The sequence below is a fragment of the Otolemur garnettii genome, unplaced genomic scaffold, assembly GCF_000181295.1.
Source record: "Otolemur garnettii isolate 467f Iridium unplaced genomic scaffold, OtoGar3 scaffold00018, whole genome shotgun sequence".
Taxonomy (NCBI): domain Eukaryota; kingdom Metazoa; phylum Chordata; class Mammalia; order Primates; family Galagidae; genus Otolemur; species Otolemur garnettii.
The window spans coordinates 23,912,890-23,925,999 of record NW_003852413.1 but is presented as its reverse complement, the minus strand read 5'-3'; the positions used below and the strand labels follow the sequence as shown (position 1 = coordinate 23,925,999).

The 13,110-nt window shown below is 56.1% G+C and overlaps 1 protein-coding gene across 1 annotated transcript in view; it reads left to right on the top strand.

The window, feature by feature from the left end:
• The first annotated feature begins 1,003 nt into the window (after positions 1–1,003).
• THRA (thyroid hormone receptor, alpha) overlaps positions 1,004–13,110 on the top strand; it is a 24,323-nt gene continuing 12,216 nt past the window's right edge. Inside the window, exons 1-2 of the mRNA XM_003786403.3 lie at positions 1,004–1,280; positions 11,859–12,214. Coding sequence (XP_003786451.1) covers positions 12,162–12,214 — 53 coding nt within the window. The 5' untranslated portion in view covers positions 1,004–1,280; positions 11,859–12,161. The remainder of the gene's footprint in view (positions 1,281–11,858; positions 12,215–13,110) is intronic.

Below are 13,110 nucleotides of genomic sequence, written 5' to 3'. Positions count from 1 at the left end.
TGGCCCCCGCTGGTAAAACTGGGCTAATGACAGCAGGGGAACCGGCGGGGCCAGGGGGGGTGCTGGGGTAATTAGAGCTGTGCCTGGTGCTAGGAGATTCTGAGATGAAAGGGGCTCTGGCGTCACTGGGATGGTTTTATGTCCATGAATGCAGGTGTGTGTGTGTGTGTGTGTGTGTGTGTGTATACACATGTATGTGCGCGCGTGCGCGCGAAGGGTGGGGCTAGCATGCTGGAGACCTCTCCTTTGGGGAACGGAGTCCATTTGTATGCAGTCCACCCTCCTCCTTAGATTGGCCCTGGGACCATTCGGTGGGGACAAATATACGAGGAAATAAAAATGTGAAGCTAGGAATTGAGGGGGTATGGCAAGTCGTGCCCAGAGCTCAGTAGAGGGAGCAGATTGTTGGGGGAAATGGCTGGTGACAATGAATAGAATCAGCCTGTATGGAGAAGGGCGACGTTTGAAAGGGGAGGCAGTGGATGGGGTGTTGATGTTAGAAAGGAGAAGTAACGAGGAATGAGCCCCCCAAACGATTAAAAACATTGGATGACTGAAGTTAAAAGGACATTGGGGGTCACCTGCCCAACCTTGGAATTTAAAGCTTGAGAAATCTTTATCTCTGACAGCAGTGTGATTTGCTCAAGGTCACCCAGTGAGTTACTGGTAGGCAAGGGACCCGAACTCTGAAACAAACTACACCTCCAAGCATTTGGCATTTAGACTTTGTTCCCCATATATAAGGTGCAGGCGACCGATCCATACTTCCTTCCCACCCCCTTGGTGCAAACCTCCAAGCCCCTAATTCTCTCAAAGGCTATTTTTTAATGACATCTTTTTTCAAATTACCAACTACCACTCCTGCCAGAGCTGCCTGAAGTGGGGAGGGCGAGTCTGAGCCAGGCGAGGCAGAGGCTGCTGAGGGGCGACCGGGCCGCTGGCCGGGGTCCCGGGGCGCGGCGGGGGGCGGGGGGCGGGGGACGGAGACCGGCGGCGACGAGGCGGCCTGCAGGGAGCAGCCGCGAGCCGGCCGGGCGCGCGGAGCCCGAGCCCCAGCCGGAGCGGGGCGGGGGAGGGAGGAGCCAGAGCGGCCGCCGCCTCTGCCGGAGGAGCCGCGGGGCCGCCACACTCGCCCCCCGCCCCCCCGCGCTCACTCGCACTCACACCCGGGCGCAGGAGGCGGGCGGCCCGGGCCCCACCGGCCCCCCATGGACGCCCCCGGCACGGGGCGCTGAGACCCCAGCGTTGCTGCCCAGCCCGGTCCAGCGCGCCACGCCGAGGTAAGGAGGAGGGAGCGAGGGGGCATTAATATGCAAATGCCTTGCGTTGATTATGCAAAGCCGCGGGGCTCAGTGGCCAGCTCCCAGGCGGGCTGGGGGCGTCCGGGGGTGCCCGCTACCAGCTTCTGCCTTTCCCCGCGCCTCGGTGACCCTGTCACAGCCTGTGAGATTGCAACTTACGCCCTGGAGAAGGGAGGTGTTGCTAGGAGGTCGGTGGGCCCCGGGGTTCGCTGGCAGAGATGGCGTCCAGGCCTCCCCCTCGAGGGCCCGCCCGGCCTCTGTCCGGCTAGTCTGCTGCGCATTCCCGGGCCGGGCCCCGCTGCCGGCCGCCGGAGCTCCCCCGCCCGCCGCGCCGCGGTTTGTTTACGGTGCGCGGGAGGCCTGCCCCCCCCAGCCCCCACCCCTACCCTTGGAGGCCGAGCGGTCTTTGCAGAGCTGCCTCCAGCTGCGGAGGGCAGTATGAGTGCAGTGGGGGGGTCTTGCATGTGTCCCAGTAAGGGAATCCCCCCCCCGCCGCCGCCTCCCCAATTGAGCGTGGCTCCCTGGTTGCAACACTCCTAATTGCAAAAACGCGGCTGTTTGGGGTGGGGGGGCAGTGTGTGTGGTGGCTGGTGTGCTTGATGGTCCCTAGATGATTAGGAGAGTTGCTGGCTGGAGAAGAGAAGGAATGGACCTGTGTTATGCGTACCATCCTCCCTTGTTTCCCTCCCCTTGCAACATGTCTCTGATACCCCTTCTCCATCTGGGGCCCTCCCTTGTCGGGTGAAAGAAAGGCGGGGAGGGGGGGTGACAGAAGCAATGGAGAGAGCCACCATGGTAGGTGTGGGGGTGGGGGGTGCAGAAAGAAAGCCAGTGAGATGGGAGCCTGCCCCTCAGGCCTGGCTCTGGCCCCAGGAGGGGGAGGGGATGAAGGGGGCTGTTGTCCAAGATGGGGGATGCAGAGGTGACACAGACACAAAGATATGCCCACACAGACAGCCACACGCATACCCAGGGACACCCAGGTGGACTCAAGGACAGGAGCTGCTGGACACACCCACATGGGGAAAAGGAAAGAGGCAGGCTGCTGCTGCACAGTAGAGCTCAAAGGGGCGGGACACACCCACGGGACACCAAGAGCATGGAGACCGACCCATGCACATACCCACGCATAGGGTCACACGGAGATGCTGTCGCACACGGGGGCAAGGAGGAGTCGCTGTCACCCACACAGAAAAAGTCACTATCACATGCATGCACACAGAGCAATTGCATACAGCTGCACAATTACAAAAGACCCTGTCACTCACAGGCACACACGTGCTTGCATGAGCCCAGTCACACAGACATCATCGCCTGCCGTGACAGTCGCTGTCACTCAGTCAGATGCAGGCGCAGTTACACGTCAACACATGTATACACAACTTAGCAACAAGTATTTTCTTGGACTCTTAGTGTGAAGCTCTGAGCTTGTATAGACAACAGAATCCCTGCTCCCAAGAAAATGTGTCTGTGTGAAAAGGCTTTCCTGCATAATGGTGCAAAGCGTGCATCTCAATAACATTTTCTGTGTCTTCTTTCTTGTCATATCACCCTATTAGACAGTGAGCTCCTTGAGACCTAGGAGATTCACTTGAAGAGCTCTGGATCCCACCCAGAGTCTAGCACAGGGGGTGCTCTGTAAACACTTGTTAATTGACTGACTGTGGGAACTGCAGGCACAGGTGCACTCATCTGCACACAGTCCCATGAACTCATGTGCAGAACTACTTCACAAGGTCCAGAAGGTCCGAGTCCACACAGCTGCAGGTCTGCACTAATAGCGGTGTCCAAAACCCCAGTTGCACACACTACATAGCCTGTGCAAGAAGGCACGCACCTAGATGCACACAATCACAGAATTCCCCCCCAGCTTCCGCCTGCCTTCTTCCTCTAGGCTCAGCTGCTGTGTGCAAATGGGCTTTTTTTTTCTTGGAGGGACAGAGAAACAAAAGCAAAGACAGTGGGTACAAGGGGGTTCCAGAGGGCCGAGTCATGGGCTGAAAGCAGTGTCCAGTGACTTCTAGCAGCTGGGTTTGTCCGGGCCTCTGAGGTAGGGGGAGTGTTAGGGAGAGCTGGCTCCTAGGGAGTGGCTTTCATCCTTACCCTAAAAGCTCAGGGGATCTAACTGGCCCTGCATTTGCCTGGGCCTTTCCTGGGGACACTCAATCTCCCCCAGCTGAATTCCTACTGCCCACCATGAGTCTGGCCCCTTTTCCCACCTCAGCCCTCCTGTCCAAACTTGGAAGTTTTCCTTAAGAGGCTGTAAGCTGGCGAGTGTCTGTGTGAGTGATGTGTATTTTTGACTTGGAATTTCTCTCTAACTCTGTCTCTCTCTCTGTTGCACTGTCTTGCTGGTGTCTGATTCTCCCTTTCTCCCATTTTGTAACTCTCCCTGTCACTACCCCCCTCGACCCCTGTCCTGTCTCTGTTTCTGCCACAGCCTCTTTTCTCAGAGCTGGGGACTGGCAGTGAAGTTCTTCATACTTTTCCAGTTGTTAATACTCAAACTCCGCCTCTCTGCCCCGCCTGCCTGGTGTCTGGGGTCAGTGGAAGGTTGGGGTGGGGGGTGGGGGGCTCAGCTGGCTGCTCAGGACTTCCTGAGCTTCCTTAGTGCTGTGGCTAGGGCCAGCAAGATTTGGGGGTTGGGAATAGGAGAAGGGCAGGACTCAGCTACTGCCCATGTTGACCCCTTGGGCTGGCATGCCCCTCCTGGGGACAGCAGTGCTATGAGAGCCCTCAGTGTGCCTACTGCAGCTAGCTAGAGCTACTAAACAAGCCAGTGAAGAGGCTCCCAAGCTGGAAACGAATAAGCCCCCATTGCAGTGGTGGGAATTGGCCAGTTCGTCTGGTCCCTGATAGGACTCACACTGGCCTTTCTCCACACCCCTGGCAGCTGAGACCCACCTCAGAGATGCCCAACAGCTGTCCTCTTTGCCCAGCCACAAGGCCTGGTTTAGAGAGTACAGCTGCCCAGACCGTGTGTGGGGCTGAGTGTGGCCCTCTCACCATGATGCAGGTTCCAGCCTGGAGCGGGCAGAAAGGGCAACTCTTCAAGAGGAGGAGTTTAAGCAGCTGGGGCAGGAGACTCAGCTCAGGGGGCACGAAGAAACCATGCTTCTCTCTAGCCTTGGCCTATTTGGATGAGGAGTCATGGTAATGATTCAGTGGTAGAGAATCCCCCATTTGCTACAGAGGAAAAACTGAGGCTTGGTCATAGGGACACATAGCCAGGTGAAAAAACAAGGTAACATTCCCCTAGCAGGTGATATGCTATCATGATTAAGAGTGGGGATTGGCTCGGCGCCTATAGCTCAACCGGCTAAGGCGCCAGCCACATACACCTAAGGTGGCGGGTTCGAATCCCCAGCCCGGACCCGCCAAAAACAACAATGACGGCTGCAACCAAAAAATAGCGGGGCGTTGTGGCGGGCGCCTGTGGTCCCAGCTACTTGGGAGGCTGAGGCAGGAGACTCGCTTGAGCCCAGGAGTTGGAGGTTGCTGTGAGCTGTAATGCCACGGCACTCCACCCAGGGGAATAGCTTGAGGCTCTGTCTCAAAAAAAAAAAAGAAAAAGAGTGGGGATTTGGGGGGGACCTAACTGCCTGGGTTTGAATCCCAACTTTGCCACTACTGGTTTAACTTCTCTCTTGCCTTATCTGTAAATTGGGGACAATCACATCATTTAGCATTTTGATAATTAGCAGAGTTATATAAAATGTGTTAAAAAGCGCCTGGTTCATAATAAGCTGCATGTGTGAGCTGTTTCAGTAGATGCATATGGCTGTGGGTCTGGGATCCCCCGAATTTCTTGGAGAGGCTTGGTAGAGAATTGGATCTCCTAGCCACCATGGGAATGAGCCTGGACTGGGGATAGTGGGTCTCCAATCTCCAGCTTCCCTACCCTTTATGTCACCTTTGTCTCCCCACAAATTTTTGTAAACTGGAATCAATGTATGGGAAAGAGCCCAAGGCAAGCTCCTCTGCTCCACTCTCCTTTGACCCTCACGCCACCCCTTAGATTAAAAGGAGCCCTAGGCATCTCAGCCTGGGACACACCTCACCAGCTAGGGGGCACATGCATAAACATTTTGGGCATCATTGCATCTCTACTGGGACAAGTCTGAGCACTGGGACTGGAAGAGAGATAACAAAGCAGTCCTCTCTCCTTTCTTATGTGTAGGTACTGCATGGGCTCAGGGAAGAGGCAGAGCCTTTCCTCTCTCCTGGGGGCCCAGTATCCCAGTTACCTGCCATCAGTCAACCAGAACCCAGATATGACTGAGATACCAGATTCTCCTCCCTGCATTGCACAGGCATTAGTGTGAAAGGTGCTAGCAGAGAGAAACCGAGGCTCTAAGGACTAGTGTGGTCAGCATGGCACCTGTCCTGCGTTGCCTCTTTCCTTCTGTGAGTCTGGTGATAAGGATCCCCTCTCCCCCAAAGCTATGTTATTCAGCCCCTGCCCTTCAAGGTGAAGCAAGGACAATGGGAGGATGCTCACTGTTGGGGCATCTGAGGAACCTTGGGAATGGGACCCAATCTCAACTATAGTTCTTACGACTGTGAAGGTGCTGGGGGGACTTCGGTGCCTCATGGGAGGGGAGGCAAATATGATTGTGGTGGGAAGAGCAATGGCTGGGAGTCGTGAGGCTGGGTTTCTGTCATTTACCAGTTGTAAAACTTTGGGCCTGGATTTTCATTATCTTGAGACAATAATTTCTATCTTATTTGGGGTGAGGGTAAATATATGTGGTGGGATGACACCTGTGTTCAATTTGTGTCACTTTCTGGCATGGTAAACGATGCTTGTGGATTCTCCTGTCCTCCCAAGGCCTGGCATGTACCAGGGTAGAGGATGAACATGCTGCCTGGAACCAGAGACAGTTCTCAGTCTCACAGAGGCAACTGAGGCTGGTTCATATGGTTTCACCTTGATGTCACCTGGCAGGCCAAAGCTCAGGTACCATGGGGGACCTCTCTACTGTGGTAGAGAGATGGTCTGGTCCAGAGGCAGGGGTCACACAAGATTACTGGGTAGACAAAGGGAGCAAGACGGATATGATTGGTGCCCAGGAAATGTTATTCTTACTCCCTTGCTTTGGGAGTGGGCAGTCTGGAGACCAGGGACTAGAGGTTAAAAGTTAGCACCAAAGGCACAGCCAGTCCCCTCCGGCCTGTCCCAGCAGTGGCAAAGAGCAGAGTGATTGGACACAGCCCTTGGCCCACCTCCTCTTCCTCCTCTCTTCCTCTTCTGAGGGAGAGATGGGCTCGTGGCAGCTCCCAGAGCCCCAGCTGCCTATTTCATTTTCTCTTTTACCAGGCATGAGGGGGAGGGGGTGGGGAAGGGGATAGGGACCTGGGGCTTTGGTGGCTTTCAGCATTTCTGTACACATCAGTGAGTGGGTGTGTTGTGCATGCATCCATGTGAGTGTTTTTGTGCATGTGTGGGCTGGGGAGGGCTCTGAATATCTCCTGGAAGGGTACCCAGAGCCCTATGGCTTTGCGCATGCGGGGTGAATGTGTGTGTCTGCACGTGTCCGTGTGTGTGCCGGAGACTCAGCTGCATTCACGCTCTTTCTCCCTCTCTCCCCAATCTCTCTCCTCCTCCTCTCTCCTCCTCCCCATTCCCCCCTCTTTTCCTATTCCCTCCCCCCTCTCTGCCTCTGCCAGTTCTGCTTGGGTGGGGGCTAGTTCCTGCCTCCCTTGGGGTGCCTGGGAGAACATCTCGGTCTTTCTTTTCCCTTCCACCATAACATCCCCTCCTGGGTGATGTTCCCCAGGGCTTGCAGGCAACTTCTTCTACTGCCTTAGACCAGGGGAGTGAGGAGGGAGGACCCCAAGTCTGTGCCCATGATGCCATCTGCAGCAAGCTCCTTGGCCCCGTGACATTCATGCCTTCAGCATTCAGCTGCCCCAGCTCCCAGCTCCAATTACCCACTGGCTGCTGGGGGGAGGGTGGGGAGAATGTGCCATGCCCAGCTTGGGGGTGCTCCTAATTCTACCTTCTTGGCCATTTGGATTTCCTGCCTCCATTCCTGAGGGGAATTCGGGTAGGGGGCATGAAGTTCTATGTGCTGAGCTTTCAAGCATAGATGTGGGTGCAATCACCCATCAGTAGGTGTGGGGGGTGGGTATGACCTGGGAAGAGACCTCTAGACCTGGGCACCCACCTTCGTGCCTGCCTGGAGCCAGCCTGGGGTGGAGGAAGAGGGTGAGGAGGGCAGAGAGAGCAGCAGGTGGGTGAGGTTATGGGGGGGGTGGGAAACAGTCTTTGATGTTAATACTGGGCAGCTGGCCCGAGTCTAGGCTCTGTTTATGTCTTTCTGTCTCTGACCTGCAGGGGAGAGTTTCCTGTTATACTCTTTTGGGGGGAGTGGGGAGGATCCTTTGTTTAAGTAACTAGTCTCCCCTTTATGCATATCCCCCCACACCCCATCTCCCATTCTCTGGCTGCTAAGGTCACGCAGTGGCCAGGTGATCAGACCCAGGGTCACTGCCCTTAACCTCCAGAATCCCATCTTCTGGGGACTCAGTGAGAGCTCACCAAAAAGTGGTGTCTCCCTCCCTCTCCTATGCCTGTGCCTGCCAAGTTGGTACCCCAAGTCTGTGTGTACTCCTCTGCCATGTCATACCTGCCAGATACTGCCCTCCTCCCTGCCTTCACTCCTCCTCTCTCCCTGGCACTAAGATAACAGAGAGCTGGGTGGGGCAGGCTGCTCATCCATACCTGAAGATAGAGCAAGGGAGGGTCTGGGAAAGCAGAGAGAGGTGCCAGCCCTAGAAAGGCACCTACCACTTAGTGTGGGGGTGTGTGTGGTTGCTGTAGCTCAATCATCACCACAGACACCCAGGGGCTGTTGGTGTTTGTGGCTGCCCCTGGGATCCCATTTTGGCACACCGGGCAGCGTCTGCACAGAGAGCCCTGTTTGCCCATGCATGCCCGTTTGTGTGTTTGGGCTACAGTGGCTCCCCTGGCCCTTAGCATCACCCTTCTTGGCTCCCATGGTATGGAGTCAGAGCATTAATGCTGGCTGATTGGGAATGGGTGGTGGGGAAGGTATCTCCCCCCACCCTAGCAGCAGGCAGAGGGGAAGGGGAGAGGGAGGTGTGAACCTACCCACAGCACTATTAATAGCCTACATGCCAGGCCACCAAGAACCAGCTGTCACCGTGGAAACCATTCCTGCTTCCCCCTCCCCCAGCCTCCATGGGGTGGGACTTAGGCAATATGAAGCACCCCCCCATCTTTCTTTGTTACCTTTCTCTCTTTGTTTCCCCTCCCCTTATCTGCCCTTCTTCCTTCCTTCCTCACCCCTTCTTCCCTTTCCCCATTCTCTTGCTCCCCTTTCTTCCTCCCCCTCTACCTCCTTGTCATCCTGGGCTCTGCCCCATCCCTGCCCTGTTGCTTTGTCCCCACCCCCATTTGTCTTCCCTTCTTTTCCCATCACCCCTTTTACTCTCTCCTCCTCCTCTTTCTCCCTTTTCTCAGCCTCCCTCCCCATGCATGTCTCACTATGGCTGGCAAGGAGGAGGGCTGGGCTTTCTTCAGAGCATTAGGGCAAAGTTCAGAGGCCCCAGAAAGGGCCAACGCCAAGAACAGAAGCTGAGGAGACTTAGTGAGTGCAATATTTGGAGCTAGGTACTGGGGCAGAGAGCCCCCTCTGACAGCCTCAGGAGTCCTTTGGGGGTGTCCCTCAGATCTACAGGACTGCTGAGTGGGACAGACCAGCAGTGGGAACCTGGCACAGTACCCATGGATGCCGCATTGGCCTCTCATACCTCTCCCCATCACAGAAGCACTTAAGCTTAATGAAATGCTTCCCCCTCTGTGGGCACCTTGCCTACACTTCCACCCGGCAGCTCTTATCTGACAAAGAGAGTGGGTGGCCAGACCAGCGGACAGGTGGGCCTTGCTGCTCTTCTGTCCCGCCCAGACTCAGAATCTTATGGGTAACCCCACCCCTTCTGCCTCTGAGGGCTGAGCCTCCTGCCTCCCTGCAGGGGAGGTGCCAGGAAGGAGCTTGGGGAATTAAGCTGGACTCCTGGAGGAGGGAAGAAAGATTGCCCTTCAGGGTGGGTATCCCTGCCCCATGCCCCTTCCCTGCTGACCTTTTTCTGCCCTCAGCTAACACAGGCTCACGTGGTTCATGCCTCCCTGAATGCTGGCACCTCTGCCTCGGCTCTGTGTCATCTCAGAGCCCCAAGTACCTCCCTGGAGAAAGTCTCCAAGGGTTCCAGACTCTCTCCATAGGTGCCAGGTGAGGGTGTCCTCAGTGTGAGAGGGCAGCACCTTGTTCCTCTGACCAACCGCTGCAGGGACTAACTATAGTCTGGGCTGCACCTATTGGCAGCAGGTCACCATTCAGCATAGCACAGAGGTAGGCAGAGAGCAAGCCTGCCCCTCCCCCCAGCAGGCACGTGCAAGCCTTTGGCAGTGCCTAGACACATTTGGAGTTAAGGCTGGGCCGGGGAGGGGGCAGGGGAAATAAACATGGTGGCTTAGGTTGGCACTGCCCCACATTGCCCTGTAGCAACTGGTAGTGGCAGAGGTGTGGGGGGAGGGGTCCTTCAGCGCTATGGCCTGGGGCAGGAGTTGCCCATGCCATGTGGCTGCTGCTGGTGTTCCCTGCCCCGCCTGGCCCACAGCTGCTAATGCCCATTCCTGCACACATTGGCCCTCTGCACCCGCCCCAGGGCCTGCTCCCCAGGGCTGCCCCTCTCTTAGCATGCCCACTCCTGTGCCTGCCTCCTCCCCTCCCCGGGGGCGCTTGGGCCTCCGGCTGGCGAGTGGATTTTTCCAGCTTCTGTAAACAAGTGGTGGCAGTGTGCCAGGCGGGCAGGAGACAGGCGGGGGCAGCACCGCAGCCAGGGTGTGCCAAGCACCGAGGCACAGCCTGGAGGGGGAGATGGAGACACCCAGACCCAGAGAGAGAGAGACGTTCAGACACAGACAGACAGACAAATGAAGCCTTGCTGGGCACATATAGAAGTGGAAACAGAAAATAGCCCTTGAGTGTCTAGCCCAAACTCCATGAGGGCCCTTGCCCCCTGCCCCGCACTGCTCTACTGCTCTGGCTGAGAGCAGCAGGCCCCAGTGCCCAGCCCCTGGGCATCCCCACCCACTCCTTCTCCTCCCCCATCTCCACCCCTTAGGGCTGGCTACGCCATTATAAATTTATAACAGGAATTTCTCCACAAGCCAAGAAAAACTTGACCTACTTTCTTGACGGCTCCCTGGGCTAAGGCTCCCCACTCGCACCCTCCTCCCCACCCCAACTTCTATCCAAGCCCCAGCGCCCAGTCCTGGTCTGAGGGGGGGTGGTACCAGAGGCAGAATGGGCCACCTTTCTGTACACTGTTCATGTCCCTGCAGGCACTAGGCTCACCTGGGTGCAGAGGCCCTGCCTATCCCCTGACTTATCTCTCCCCTCTCCTCCTACCCTGGCCTCTTATCAGCTCCTGGGGGTGGGGTTGGGGGCCCAAGGGCGAGGTCTCTGGTGCAGCAGCCACATGATGGAGGTTACATGTGAGGAGCTGCACCCTTTGTACCCCCTCCTACATGCCCATACCTGCCTCTGTGCACGCAGACAGTAAGCCATAGGTCTGCAGCCCGGGGTCAGAGGTGCTATATAGAGGAAATGATGGGCCCAGGATGGCACTGCCCTGGACTCTAGGTAGCAGAAGGAGGCTAGCATTACAGCCAGGCTGTGAGTTTCTAATCCCTGAGTTCCCTGCTTACTAGCTGTGTGGACTTGAGTGAATGAGCAAGCATTGTGAGGCTCAGTTTTCTCATCTGTAGCATTCTGATGCCCGCTTCAGAGGGTACTTATTACTTGTCGAGGGTGCGCATATTATCCACTCAGTTAACACACATTAGCTTCCTTACCTGTTCCACTCACCATCCTGGTCAATGGCAGCTCAGCCTAACCAACAAGGAAGTCTGGTTTTCAGACTGGGAGGTGGGATTTGAGACCTTGTATGGGAAACTCTGGAGACCCTGGGGGGCCAGGGTCAAGTCTCATAACTTGGCCTGCAGCAGGGGAAATCAGCTCCCCACAGCTTTCAACATCCCTCTCTGTGGGCACTGAGATGGGTATTCACCATCCCAGCGTGCTGCCCTATACCCAACCCTTTCTTCATGGGAACTCCTGTGGCTGTGCTGCTCATCTCTGGTCCCCTCTCACCCCTACAATACTAATGAATTTTAGGAAAATGTGACTAGAGAGGCAGTAACAATAGCTAACATTTAATAGACTCTCATTAAGGAAGGACCAGGCATTTGTTTGAATGTGAGGACTGAGACGTGTTACCTAGCACATGAATGATCTCATTCTTTTCCTCCATCCCTCCTCAACATGCAGGCGTAGCATGTGGTTCTCCATTGTCACCTGCTGTACCTGTGATTTAAGGGGTCAACCTGGTCCTTTCCCTGTGCCTACCCTCCATGCCCACTGCCATCTTATTATAGGCCCACAAAACCCCAAATGTTGCCACCAAATGAATCCTACCCTCCCACCGTGGCACGTTCTTACCCCTGCCTCTCTCTTCTCTCTGCAGGGATCTCTGGAAAGAAGACTCTGAAGCTATTTCCCCAGTCCCCTGTCCAGGACTCCCCTCCCCCACAGACCCAGCTTGTCCCCAGCCCTCCCACCTGCCATTCCCTGGCCCCTCCCACCGCCTGCCCCCCTTGGGGTGCAGGGCATGGTGTGAAAGGCCAAGTGCTGAGGCGGGTACCATGGGTGCTGTGCCCTAGGGCCTGGGTGGTGGGAGGTGGGTGGCCTGTGGGCGTGCCGGGGGGGCCAGTGTGCCCACCCCAGTCTCTTGGCGTGCTGGAAGGCATCCTGGATGGAATTGAAGTGAATGGAACAGAAGCCAAGCAAGGTGGAGTGTGGGTCAGACCCAGAGGAGAACAGGTAACGGGTGTGGCAACTAGGTGTGCTAACTCCTAAGCAGCAGGCATGGTCACTTGGCTGGGGAAAAGAGAGCTGAACTGAGCTCTTGTTTAGGTGCCCTCTTTAAGTATCTCTCAGGGGTGGACGTGAGGCCAGCAAACCTCCTACCTACCTACCTTTGTCCAGGAGATGATGTCAAGTTCAGATGTGGCAAGGAATAAGGTGTTTGATTCAGAGATGCTGAGATGCGTATTTTGAAGTGGAGAGTGATTTGGAGTGAGTAATTATAGGAGCAGGCACATAGCCCCCCCCTTACAGGGCTGGGCAGTTGCAAGTGCCCCCCAGGTCCTCTCTACCATTGCTGCCTTCACCTAAGCATGTAGAAGCCAAACAGCCTTGCCATTTTCACTCTCTGCCTACCAGCCCACTTAACCATCTGACCACAAGTGTGTTATCCACAGTTATGGTTCACATAACGTGACATTTCAGGGCATATGCACCAGTAGCTATTGGTCACAGCCCACGCTTATATTTGGAATCTATTGGGAGCCCCACAAGCTCTTCCTTGTTCATGGTCAAGGGCGGGCATTGCCATGGGACTCCTCCCAGGAAGTGGAAGTGCATGCCAACCATGAAGGTTGTGCTAACACGTGGGTGAGGCGTCAGCCCTGCACACACATCTGCGGATGGGTTACCTGTGCTCTGCATTGCCCTCGAGGAGCCCAGAGGGTCTCTGCTTTTCCCATCAGCTCCAAGTGGTACAAAGATCTGTCCCAGTTGGCATGGTGCCCTGGGAGCTGGGTACAGCCTGTGCCTATGGCCAGGGAGAGGGTGGGGGTAGGGGTGCTGTGGGGAGCAGTGTGGCTGGCGTTACCTAGGAGATCAGATCCTGAGCCAGGAAGCCAGAGGCCTGGCCA